At 38.7% G+C, this 14,016-nt stretch overlaps 1 protein-coding gene across 14 annotated transcripts in view; it reads left to right on the plus strand.

The window, feature by feature from the left end:
• LOC102798973 (neuronal cell adhesion molecule-like) overlaps positions 1–9,821 on the plus strand; it is a 76,960-nt gene extending 67,139 nt beyond the window's left edge. For 10 of the 14 annotated variants that reach the window (XM_087843249.1, XM_087843251.1, XM_035913673.2 and 7 more), the window contains 6 exons: positions 1,018–1,077; positions 1,309–1,419; positions 2,841–3,002; positions 3,673–3,804; positions 4,766–4,844; positions 7,669–9,821. In XM_087843249.1, the coding sequence (XP_087699375.1) occupies positions 1,018–1,077; positions 1,309–1,419; positions 2,841–3,002; positions 3,673–3,804; positions 4,766–4,844; positions 7,669–7,915 (791 nt within the window). In that variant the 3' untranslated portion in view covers positions 7,916–9,821. The remainder of the gene's footprint in view (positions 1–1,017; positions 1,078–1,308; positions 1,420–2,840; positions 3,003–3,672; positions 3,805–4,765; positions 4,845–7,668) is intronic. The other 4 variants (XM_035913695.2, XM_035913701.2, XM_087843256.1 and 1 more) reach the window with 2 other exon arrangements.
• The last annotated feature ends 4,195 nt before the right edge of the window (positions 9,822–14,016 follow it).

Consider the following 14,016-nt stretch of genomic DNA (forward strand, 5'->3'; position numbering starts at 1 on the left):
TTCTTTAGATCATGGCATGATGTGTTGCTTTTCGAGTTCTTTTAGCTTACTTCCCTGTGTCACACAGGTTCCATTTAAATGATTTCTTGATTCAACAGGTCTGGCAGTAATCAATACTGGGTGTGGCTCAGCTTGATTTTGTGGTTAATCACAGTTCATTCATGACTTAACAAGAGAACGGTAATTACTTTTTCACTGAGGGAAGTTAGGTTTTGATAGCTTTTTTCCCTTAATAAATGAAATCATCATTTTAAAACTGCATTTTGTATTTACTCAGGTTATCTTTGTCTAATACTAAAATTTGTTTGACATAAAACATTTCAGTGTAACAAATATGCAAATACCTTTTCACTATATATATAAAACACTTTCAAGTTACACAGCACAACCACATAAATGTCTAAAAAAGAAAGACACAGTTTGGGGATGTGGGTGGTTGTCTTCTCATAATGATCCCTGTCCGGTTGTTTCTCTTTGTCCTGTTTCTCTCTGCAGGCTCTGATATCACAGGTTGACAGAAATGTGGTGTTTCTAGACAAATGATTGTTTTACACATACAGCTATAGCTGCAAAACAAACCATAAGCATGCGCTCCTCACCTCTGAGCAGTTTCCCTTCGCCTCTGTCCAATTCTGTGGCCAACCAGAATGCTTGGCCGAGGAGTTCAAAGCAGGGAAAAGTTCAAAGCTGCACAGATAAAGATGCTCTGTGACATGTGCTTTTTTAATGCCATGTGATAAAACTAGATGAGTCTTTTCAAAGTGCTCAGCTGCTCTTCATCTTTTTTTTCTTCTTTTTTTCTCGCTGTGCCTTTGGTGATTTTGACCCCCTTCTTACTTCTTCCTCAGTGGCCGCTGGTGATGCTTTCCTGCTGCATGCCAGGGGCTTCGCATGGCATGCCAATGAACTTTGTGTTCTCTGTATAATGACTTTAGCATCTGTGGTGTCTCTGTGTGTCTCTGTGTGTGTCTCACGTGTGTGTGGTTCCATCTCTACCCCTCTTCACATTGTTTACAGGAAGCACCCAATCCCTTCATCCTATTGCACGGTCACCTCCACATGGTCCACCCCACAAGGGTACAGATTCTGCTGTGATATTAGTAACCTCAGTGTCTGTTGATTTGTGATGATTAGTTATTTTTGTCCTCTGTTTTTGTTGGCATAAAAGCAGTGAGAAACTAGATTTGGTGAAGCTTGGTGCACTTAATGTTAACTGTAGCAAAAGCAAAATATTTGATTGATAGTTATTGGATTGTCCTTTGACCAACAGACTCATGTTGATGGTTGTGTTTTCTCTTGTGTGCTCAGCAAGTCCTTTTGGAAACATTAGCTCCATGATCGGGGAAGACTGGGCCCTGATCAGTTGGGAGTACTGGGGCCCGGAGAAAAACTTTAGTGCACAATACAGACTAAATGACAGTAAGCAAAGAAACGGCAACATTTTTCTCAGTTCCATGCACAGGTGGCAAGAGACTCCTACTTCATTATTGGCTTATGCAGGTGAATAGAAATATTGGCAGTCATGCTGATGCTGGCTCTGGCCAGTGCAGACCCGGATGTGATAAACAATGCTTTCTGTGATTGGATTGCTAATTACCCAGTGCTGTTAATGCGTGCAGTTCCCTTGGCAATCTGGCTGGAACGTATGTAGACAAATGTCATAAAAAACAGCACAAACAGTTCCTATTATGCCAGCTGAATTTGACTGAAGTGCTCTCCATTGTTTTTATCCACCTGCAGTGAGGATGAACAGCACTGTAGTATGGCTCTCTCACACCTACCATTTTAATAGATTCACTTAGGGAAGATCACAATAATAGATCATAATCTTGCAAAATTTTGCTATCAAAAGCCTAATTATTGTGGTCATCAGTCACAACACATCTCACATTCAGCTCATTACCATTTGTGTACGTGCAGTGGCCCTAAAAGCTCAGCGCAAAAGAGGATCACCACCAGTTTGATAACGTATACGGCATTTTTGTCTGCAACTATGCCGCCAATTCTGTGAGAATGTACTTTTACTTACTTAGGCTACTACATGATTTTTTAACTAAATCCTAAATGTAAATTCAAGATAGTCAAAAACAATTTGTAAACATTTGAAAGTTTTGATGTAAAGCTGAAAGTAGATGAAAAGTCTCTCTACTGCTCCTCCTTCCTACGGCTTTTCCTTTTAAAAGGGCTTTTTTTCCTTCCCACTGTCACCAAGTGCTCATAGAGTCATCTGATTGATGGGATTCGCTCTATTATTGTATGGTCTTTACCTTACAATATAAAATGCCTGAGGCAACTGTTCTGGTATTAACCTTTTTTGAAAGTGTCGTATTTATCAGTAAAATCACTTTTTTAATGGGAGAATATGATTTTTTTGTAAAGCTAGAAAAGCACTTTTTTATGTATTTCAGTTACATTTATCACTATGTACCACCTTTCATGGCAATGGAACAAGAACAGAAAATATACTTTTATATCAACCTAATCCAAAAGTAGCAAGTTTTAAAAATGAGAAAGCCCATTACAGCTTAGTTTTTTTTTTGAATTCAGTATTTTCTAAACAGCACACATATTATCAAAATGGTGAAATGATTTTTCTCACTTTGCATCTTTTCTGAAGTTGCAGTGCATTGAGCTTTCGGGGACACAATAATAATTCATTCATAGACTTAATGGATTTTTTAGAACTCCATGAATATTAACGATTGCCTGCAGCATAATGCCATACCAGTAGATGCTCTTTTCAGACAATTAGTTCCCATAATGTCATGATCTCCATGGCCTTTTTGAAGTTGTGTTCGCTCCTTCAAACATACTTCTCTTGATGAACATAACTCCTGCAGGTGAAAGTGAAGAGGACTGGAATACAGAGTTTGTGAATGGCTCTCAGAACATAACGCTGAAAGGCTTAAAGGGGGGCCTTTGCTATAGGGTCCGTTTGGTGGCTTTGGGTCACCACGACCAAGAATTCCACCACTCCAAGGAGCTATTGGTTACTCTCCCAGGTGAGGCACTTCCTGGATGGTCGCCTCCACCTCGGTGTGGCTGAGCCTGGCCTTACACTTTGTCGTGTGTCGCGTATGGAGTAGTTTGTGCTTTTGTATATTTATACAGAATCGAGCATGGATTTAACAGATGTGATGTGGTTGTTATATATGCCAGACATGTACTGTAGTGATGTGGACAGAACATACAGCATGATTTTCTGGTTAATGCATAATGAATGTCAGTGTCGCACTGTTGGGAATTTTAGAAGTGGATATTCTAATATAGAATTTCAGTCTGTTTTTAGTATTATATTTGACTTAATATCACCCGTGCTAACGTAGGTTGTATGTCACTGTCGGTGTGTGCGTGTGTGTCTGTAATTGTGTGTACATGTTACTTCTTTGATTGTGTACTACTACTAATTTGGGCTCAAGTCACGGCTAGGATAATGTTAGGAACTGTCTAACTCATCTAACGTTAAAGTCTTTGTCAATAATAATAATATGCAATCTTGATTCACTCGTCACCTGAAAATACATTATATCAGATAGGATATCTGCTCAAACGCTGACTTGATCTTCCATGTTTGTTTGTGGATAATTTTTGCTGTTTTCCCTCGCCACTGGGGATGAGATGTTAAAATAGTGCAAGTGTGAATGTTAAGTCTTTCTCCCCTTCTCTGGACAGCTGTGGCAAGCAGACAGGTGGACATCGCCACTCAGGGATGGTTCATTGGCCTCATGTGTGCAATTGCTCTGCTCATCCTGATCCTTCTCATTATCTGCTTCATCCAGAGAAATAAAGGAGGGAAGTACCCTGGTGAGTAATAGCACAATCACCACAAAAAAAAGACTGTTGTTTCTATAATAACAACTTTATTCGAGCGGAACTTTTTAAAATGCACAGTTACAAACTGCTACATAGTTTGGATCAAACCATTCATTAAAGAAGTATACATCTCACATTAATGGAGAATGTTTTTTTTGTATTGACAGGGTTTATTCACTGTTGTCAGATTCACACATGAACCCATAAATTACAGTCAGGTTTTGTGAGTCCAATTATAAAGAATGAAAACCATACCTTATTTCTATTTGGCCCATTTCCCCTTCAATTCACCTCTTTTAGTGTTCCTGGTGTTTTAGATGCAGAAGTCCTGTTCTGACCATTTGCACATGAAACATGAAAACATGAATTTCTATGTCACAGTGATGTTGCTCTCTTGTTAAGAGCAGGGACTACACTGAGGTTTCTGAGTAAAAGACTGCACAGTGTCCACAGCCCAAAGGTAGGGCATCAGATCAGGAGCACAACCAGGAGCATGCCTGTCATTTTTATTTGGCTCTTATATAGGGGTCAGATGGGTGGAGTAGTTTAGGCATCAATTCACTCCCAACTGTCAGACTGTCAACACATATTTCTTGTGTAACATCTCAGAGAACATTCAGACGTGAACTGTGGAGTATGCAAGCAAGCTCTTTTGTCTATATCAATTCAACAATCCATTCAGTCAACTTCCTCAAAATTTTAAATTAAAATTGTGTTGGTCAGAACAGACTTTCCAGTAAAGAAACAAAAAAAAGCATCTGGACTGGGAGAAACAGTATACAGGTACACAAAGAGCTGAGCTTGAAGTTGAGGTCGGCCAAATTTAAGTCGGGTTTTTGAATTTCATAGGTGAAGTTGAACAACTGTCTTCGTCATATCGCTTAAGAAACATGTTGTTTCTCACAATTCTTTAAAAGCCATTTTGACTAAATTGCTTCCTGTATCTCACCAGTCAAAGAGAAGGAGGATGCCCACACAGACCCTGAGTTCCAGCCCATGAAAGATGACGACTGTACTTTTGTGGAATACAGGTGAGAGAAAGTGCCCCAGCCTTTGGAGTCCCCAGAGCAGATTGTACCCATCAACCACTTGCCCCGTGTTCCCACTTTCTTTCCTAAATCTACACTCTGTGCTGGAGCTCTGCACTCCCTCCTACTTCTCAACCCTTAAAACTAATAAAAAAAAATCATCCAGAATCACCATTAACTAAAGTCAAAACAACAAGAGGAAGTAACCCAGTCTGATCTTCTACCACCGTGAAGTACAAGATTTCTTTTCTGGGTTCTGGGACACCCTGGATGCTATTTGTGTTGGACTTTATGTGTGCTTGATATGTGTGCAGGATTCTTCAGGTTCAGGGGATTCGTGGTTTAGGGTGTTTTAACATTACAAATAAGACTGTCAGGAATAAACAGTATAAGCTACTTTCATTTGCAACACATCCTGAACTGACCCCAAGCTTTTCAACTAATAAGCTAATCATATACATTGTATGTATAGTATATATATACATAGATATATATATAGATATATCTATGTATATGTATATATTAGTATTAACACTTTGCCTAGTGTATTGCTACTTACAGTACATGACCCTGATAGGATTGGAAATCTCTGAAATGGTCAGTCCTGTTAACTGTTACTTCAGTTATCCAGCTATGCTTGTCAGCATCCTTTTTCTAGGCTGCTTCTTTAATCACATGCAGAATACAGAACAATGAAGCACTTTACTTCTGTAAAACTAGCATTTTTGAATATTCTTTTTTTTTTATAAGTGAATTTCTAAGATGGTCTTGCTTTTATATTTTATATTCCTTTTTGTATTATGTATACATGAATCTGTTCTATGGATTTTATGTGAGACAAGATGTGCGATAAATACATATCATTAATTATATATAAAAATGTGATATGCATGGTTTTAAGATTTGATATTATGTATGAAATTTTGCTGTAGGCAATAATGTGTTGAATGGAAGTATTGTTTATATATATATATATAGATATAGATATACAGTATATAGATGCATATGGGTATGTTATGAAATTGTCAGCACGCTTGAGGGAAGCAATCAACACTGAGAGGTCAGAGCTGGTTAATGCTACTTACAACAGGCCAATAGCCATTCTTTAGTAGAAATCATTTATGATTGGTGTTATTCTAGATTTTATTTTTCTGGGAAAAGATCAACAGAATAGTAGTCTGTCTCGCACTACTGCCCAATCCTCCAGCTTATCTATAGCTCTCCATTCCAACTCTAAACTTCCAACTCTGTTTCTAAAAACAGGTTACTTTAACTGAAGAGCTTCTTAAAATAGCTGGCTACTGTAGTTTACAAGGAATAGTATCTGAAAGACAGTGTATTTTTTGGGGTGCCTATTTTCAATAGCCAGTTTGTTGTGCTTGTAAGTATGCACCGAATCAGGATAGAATATGTGGGAATCAGCTTAATAACAGAGTTCACGTTCATCATAATTAAGGAGCTTTTTGCCCATTGTAACAATATGGCTCACGAATGAGTTGTTATTGGTTTTTAGACAGCACTGGAAGTGTTTGGCACAGATAAATATGCTACACAGAAAAGTGTTGATATATTTTTAAATCTAGAATACCACCAGTCTGTAGTATTTACACCACGAGATAATCTCTCCAATGGATATCGGCTGTAAAAACACAGTAGACAAATCACAAGGCAAAGTGTATAAATATTATAGTGCCTTTGTGAGAGTATTCTTTATATCCATGCTGTTTCATTACACTCAGCTGGAACCTTACAGTATGTCAATAAAGGCATTACTTAAGTCAACTGAGCTGTTCTTGTTTGACTGCTGGAGAGTATACTGTATTTTTAGATTAATCTGTACTTGTACAAAGCACATTTGCCTGTTAAAGTGCCAGACTTACAGAAATGTAAAATGTAGGAATCTGTTTGATCTCAGAATGACGTCATCATCCTAACGCAGGGGGTGTAGGTCTCAGGAAAGGTAAGGGCAATGATGGGGATTGGTGGGGGTGAAGGGTTTTGTAAGTGTAGCATGTGTAAAGGGTCGGTGGGTAATGAAGTCACTGCGGAGAAAAATGCTTGCTATCTTTCACAGCTGTCATCGTGTATAATATTTTGTCACAAAGCCTTCATTATGTGCAGTGCTTCAAAAAATAAGCCGTCAGCAATCTGTGGCTATTCTATTCCCGTCATGTCCCCTAAATGCTTTTGCATACCATTTATTGTCTTTTCATTTTGGAGCATCTCAGCATTGTGACGGCTTTGCGATCTCATTGGTGTTCAAGTCGTGTATATGCAATGTTCTCAACTATCTGATACCCAAAGAAAACTTTCTTTGAGGACTTTCCATGCATTTTTGCCAATTTGTGATTTATCGTCGTGCTTGCTTTGGGGGCAGGGATACTTGGCTTAAACTTTCCTTTATTCACATCATTTCATTGGATTTTCTGTTTTTCATCACAGTCTCTGCCTTGGGAGAAAAATGCTTTTGTCAAACAGCACATTTACCACTTCATATTTGGTTTCAGGGGGAATTTGAAAAGGGTATGATTGCTTGAGCTTTATTCCCCCGTTGCCTGATGGAAACCAGCTAATCATTCATGGCTAACATTTTTTAGACATGGAGCAACCCGAATGTGCATTGAAATGTATTTTATATTCATTGCTGCATATTAATATTCATATAACAACTTTGCCATTATCTACCGAACTTAAGGGGTAGGTTGTGGTAAAAGCAACAATTGGCTCTTCTATGCTCCATCTAAAAAAAAAAAGTGATCACTATTCTCCTTATTGCATCTGTCACATCATCTCACCTGTAATGCCTGCATGTTATTTTCTCCTTCAGTGACAATGAGGACCATAAACCTTTAAAAGGGAGCCGCTCGCCATCTAATGGGACAGTTAAGAGAGACGACAGTGACGACAGTTTAGTTGACTACGGTGAAGGAGGAGACGGACAGTTCAACGAGGATGGCTCCTTTATCGGGCAGTATAGTGGAAAGAGTGCCAGTAGGGACACTGCTGAGGGCCATGAGAGCTCGGAGGCCCCATCCCCTATAAAAGCCATGAACTCCTTGAACTCTTTTGTGTAGCCAGTCGGTCTTAACAGAACAGTGTGGGGTGATGCACTGACTACTCAAGCCCCCTCAATCCCTACATCACTCTTACAGGGCTGTCCCAACACTGCATGGCTTTATGATCAAACATGTATACCCAGCTCCATAAATGAAACGTAAAACTCATTAAAGACGTTTATGTTTTCACACGGGCATCTTATGGAGAAGCTTGGAAAACCTTAGCTAATTATACCCTGAGCGACATTTAGGAAGTAACCAGCTCAGCCATAACTTTAACAGTTCATGACAGTTCCATAAATCCATATATTAATCAACACTTTAATATTAACAACTATTGCATTTTTACCAGGAATCTGATATGGACTATGCAGTTATTGTCTGAACTATATTTGTTTGTGTTGATGGTTGTCATATTATCTATTCAAATAGGGGGCATTGTCTACAGTAAATTTCTACTACTCCATGTATATTTTTTTCCAACCCAGAAACTTGTACCAGAAAAATGCTATGTAATCTATTACATTAAGGCAGTTCCCATGGTGCGTTTAAAAGGAAGATGTTGTACAGCGCATATGTAAAGTTATATGTAATGAAGTGAACATTCTGCACAGTGGAATTTGAGAGCAGTGCACATGTTATAATTCAGAGTGTTGCACTGATACGTCCTCATCTGTAGTCGCTGTCACACTGCGCCAATGAAGAAGGAGGCTAAAGTGCTGCATGGCATGTCACATGACCTCATGACCTTTGCCCTGCATGTGACCTCCTCTTATTGTGCTTGATCTGAAGGCCAGTAGGGAATAGCTGATGGTGTGATAGCTTGCTTCAGTCCCTGCAAGTGCTCCTTCAGCAGGTAGTGCCTTTTCTTTAAAGCATTGATTCACTTGCAAAGTCTCTTTCTGGCCTTCAGTGTCTGGAACAGAGACAATGGGAGAAATGCAGAAGTCACATCCAAGGATGGATAAGATAAGCATGAGAAGAGCACCCTGTGGATGGACGAATAATTAATATGCGCTTGGCTTTTTTTTTTTAAAGACACAGGACTGGCTTTGATTTCTTTGAAAAGTAAAACACACTGTACTGGATCAAATTAAAACATTGTAAGAACCACCACTGATGTATAAATGCCTGCAATACCTAATGGTATTTCTGCAGTGTATGGATATCTGTGTTTGTGTGTGGTTGTGGACACAGCACATTAATTCAACTCCTATTAAGTAAAAGTTGTTCGCATTTACTAACTGCTCTTGAGGGCCTTTGGATGGGATCAAGATTTAGTTTTTCTTAACTTGCATCAAGTTTTATTTTTTTAAAGACATGTAGAATATTTGTTGAAATTGTAAATATCTTAATTGATTGTACAGGAACAAGCAGCTTTTACAGCAGTCTAAGCGACGATATCATGCACGATATGGCTCAACTTGTTGGTAGGAATATTATAAATATAGACAACTTGGAGAGAACATATATATATATATATATGTATATGTATATATATATATATATACATATGTATATGTGTATATATATATATAAAACATATTCATTTTTACTTGCTGTGCACAGTGTATATTGTACTGTAACTAACTGGACAGAAAATTGCATATACAGTCAAATTCTTATTGCTTTCTGATTTGAATGCCAAGTTATATAATCCTGCTGTTTTACAATGTCAATATCATGATGCACAAAATTATACTATTCTGATTTGTACTGGTTCTGCTAAGTCTCAATATACTTCTAAAATTATGCTCTTTTCTGACAGTATTGCAAATGTTTTTTTGTATTTAAGAAACAGATTTGTACTAACAGACTCTTTCTTTATCGCTATGTAATATTTTTTTCCTTTTAGTGAAAGTATGGAACTCAAGCTGCAGGAAATAATGAATGAATAAATAACTATCTGTTTTCAGGCTTAAAATGTCATTGCCTTGTCATGCTGTGAATGCATTTAAATTCAGTACTCCATAACAAACACTGTCATTGAGTCTTAATTGCTGCATAATTTCTGATTTCTGATTCAGCTCATAACAATACCACATAATAAAAACCGTGTACCATTTTCAGTTTGGCTACCAAAATCACTTTGGTGAGGCTTCTAAAAACTCAGATATGTAAAAAGGTAAAGCTTTGTATTGAGATAATTTTAATAAGTGCTAGTTAATAGACAATAAGTAGTTACTGGATCGTAGTTAATAAAATACAGTTGTTAACATGATAGATTCGATTTTATTTATATAGCATTAAATAACAACACCAGTCATCCCAAGGTGCATTATATTATAAGGTAGAAACCCTACAAACAGACAAGCCTATATGAGCAAGTACTTGGCAACAGTGGGAAAGAAAAGGTCATTTTTAACAGGAAAAATCCTCTGCCAGAAACAGGATTCAAGGAAGGATTTAAAATTTCTTTCTGGATTTAACAGGGAACCAATGAAGAGAAGTCAATGACCAGAACAGAGTCCAAAATTCCTCAAAGTGTTATTTGAGGGCAAGTAATGCCATTAATTTTCAATAACTTTTTTCATTTTTAGAAGCAGGAATTGGAGGTTAATGAGGTCTTTATGTCTTTAAGACATTCCTGCAGTTTAGCTAACTGATGTGTCTCATCTGGCTTCATGGTTTGAAAAAGTTGGGTCATCTGCATAGCAATGAAAATTTATGATATGGCTTCTCATGATACTGCCAAAGGGAAGCTAGAGAACTTAAAATTAATATTACTAAGGAACGTATTAATATTACTGTGTAAAGAAGTCTACCCATTTACATGATTGAATTGTAGTCTATTAGATAAATGTGATTCAAACAACTGCTCTGTAATAGAGTATTATAGTCGATAGTATCGAATACTGCAACTGGAGTACAGGCACAGAAATAAGTCCACGGTCAGTGTCCATAAGAAGAGTATAAATTTAGCACTAAAGCATGGCTCATAAGCGTGGCATCTACGAGCACGACATCCAAGTGCACTTCAGACCCATCGACACAATCAGATAAAAACTTGTTCATCCCAAAGACAAAACTCCCAACCACAATGTAAACAACATGGTATATGGTGTGCAGTGCAGCGACGAATGCTTAGACCTGTACACTGGAGAAACCAAACAGCCACTGCATAAATGCATGGTACATAGAAGAATCACCTCGACAGGACAAGACTCAGCTGTACATCTGCATCTAAAGGATAAAGGTCACTCTTTCGAGGTCGCCAATGTTCACATTTCAGACAGAGAAGACCGATGGTTTGAAAGAGGAGGGGAAGAAGTCATCTATGTCCACTGTGAACGACTATCCGTGAAGAGAAGAGACGGCTCACGACACCAACTGTCTGTCTGCCACCTACAGTGCAGTTTTGAGATCCCTTCCCAGGCGCCTTAACGTCACATCTCACACAATAGGTTGAGGGAAGGTCTCACAATGGTTTCACTCGAAACCTCTGCTGATGATGACCCACACCTTCATGTGATGAGGCACAACTCTTAACTAAAGCTGTTTCTATACTCTGATGGTTAAAATTTTATTTGTGAAGAAATTCATTAAGTTGTTACTAGTTAAGGTTAATGGACTAATGGAAGAGTCAGTGGAGCTCTGACTCTTGTCAGCCTGGCTACAGTGAAAAGAAGTAAGCTGGGGTTGTTCTTATTTTCTTCATTCAGAGATGAATAGTAAGCTTGCTTAATTTAAAAAAAATAGATCAATATTAATGAGACGTAATTTCCTCTTCAACTTGTGAATTCTCTGCTTTAAGATGTGCGTTTGTGAGTTATAATTCGGAGTCAAGCACTTCTTTTTCAAAAGGAGCCACTGTATCCATCATGCACTGTGAGGATGCAGAGTTTAGATAGCTGCTCTGTGCTGTGTTGGCACATGGTATTGACTTAAATCTTAAATCTTCAAATGGGCTCTTGGATATTGGACCGTGAAATTAGCCACATGATCTAAACTGCATCAATGAATGTACATTGAGCAAAAGCTGAGAAATATATTAATATGGATACCTTCACCTTCCTGAATCTCCTTGGGGAAGCCTCTATAGGGTCTTTTGCAACACAGTAGTTGGACCTTTTTGGAGCTTACTCGTGGCCACTTCTATCATGGGCACTGTCAAGAAATATCGAGAAAGCAACCCACCATCTGGTGCTTTATCACACAGCAGTGGTGTCAAGAAGCAGGGAAGCTTGCTATCTAGTGTCTTGAAAATAATTGGGGGGGGGGGGGTCCGAAATGAGACCTGGTCACAGGGAAAATATTAACAAAAAATGAATTGTTGTGAATTGCAACTGGAACAAAGGCTATATTATTTAAAATAAACAGCATTCTCCGAGCAGCAGTGGTGATCTCAATGACCTTATGACCTTCAGCTACAGGACTTGTCTGTCAATTTGTTTCCATTTGACAGATTTTACCTCTTGACTTTACTGCCATCTAGTGACGTGAGGCAATTACACCGATGGCTGAATTAAGCAACAGGCTTTTAAAAGCTTACTGGCAAATGTACAGTCTGCATGATGCAAACTGTCAACAAAACTATTTTAATGATGCTGTAAAAAGAGAAAATGCCACATATGTATATCACTTTACCGAATAGTGTAGTCAAATTACAATACGCACAATCACTCTACATTTTAGCTGAAAGCCTATGAAGTTGTTAGTCCTTCTGTTAACATCCCTAGCCCTCGAATAGCTGGACTCCCTGTAAGAGGCTTATTCCATGGCAGCAGAATCACATTATTTGTCTGTTGATTGGCAATCATTACCATCAAACAAGCAGCTGCCCCATTACCCTCCTGGTCTCCACCAACCATCTCACCAGCCCCCCTTTCCGCTGCTTCAAAGTCACCCCCCTCCTCCATTTTCCCATTCCTCATCCAGTCTTCAGTGGATTCATCCTGTGTTGGCTGTACGTCTGCCATAGCATCCATTAACCGTTCCCAGATCTGTCTGTGTCCAGGACTTTGATTTATTACCGAGTAGAAAGCCTGGTTTAAATTGATCTACAGCTGGTTTATGTCTTGCTAAAGTGTACTTCCAATAGGGAAAAAATGTCATTACACAGCCTTCTTGTCATTCTCTGTTTTCAAACAACCTGCAACCAGCTTTAAAGCAGCCCATTTGCATACCAGATGCTAAGAGTCTTTAAGCATCCATGTAAGTTATGAAGAATCAAGGATGTGAAACAAGGGTGTTAGAAAAGCATCAACATTTAGTTTCTGATACATTTTAAGTGTGTGCTAAGCTTCAGGGGGTCTGTTCTTTTGTATGTAAGTGACAGAGCCTTTGTGTCTCTTTATGTAAATTTGCCCTATTCTGAAGCTTTGAGAGCTGGGGTGGATAATTGTTTATGATTACTCTGTGACATTTCCATATGGCTGACGAATGGTTAGCCAACACATAGTCACATACACACATGCGCATTACGCAGACACACACACACACACACACATCTGTCAAGACTAAGTATTTTTAGCCTGACTGGTAGATTTGTTTAACCTGAAATTGAGTAGGAGTAGGAGTGAAATCATCTCTTCTCGGATGAATATGAGTGTATCCAAATAACTGTTTTCCTTTAGGTGGGGGGAATGAGCTCATGTGGTGGGAGTTTTTACTGAACAAAAATGAGTGTTTTGTTCTATTGATCTGGTATTAACTATCTCTAAAAACCCATCCCCCATTTTTTTATTATCAAGATTACACCAAGATAATAACCTTTCCACACCCTGATTCTTATTCCCTGTGCACCCCCGACTATATCCCATGTGTATTTGGGTTGATGGGTGGGGGTTACCTTTGCACAGGCCCCTGTGGAGATCACGGAGGCTAAATTACATTTACCCCCCCCCCCCCCCCCCCCCTCCCATGCCTCTTCGTGTCCCTCTTTCCTCCTCCCCCTTTGCAAGGCAGATAGATGTCAGCCACCCATTCTTTCCAGACAGCAGGGTGTTTGCCGTTCTTCTTATCCACCCCAGATACCGACCTTGTAACATTCTAATTCACCAGCAGGATCTGTCTCTATTTGCACTGCCATGTTGTAAGAAGAACAACAGTGTTTGTCTTTGGGTTGAAGACAACTAGAGCTTGGATAACCCTAATGCAGAATAATATCCTTTTGGGCC

This window comes from Neolamprologus brichardi, chromosome 7 (genome assembly GCF_056152115.1).
Source record: "Neolamprologus brichardi isolate AB-2024 chromosome 7, ASM5615211v1, whole genome shotgun sequence".
Classification (NCBI taxonomy): domain Eukaryota; kingdom Metazoa; phylum Chordata; class Actinopteri; order Cichliformes; family Cichlidae; genus Neolamprologus; species Neolamprologus brichardi.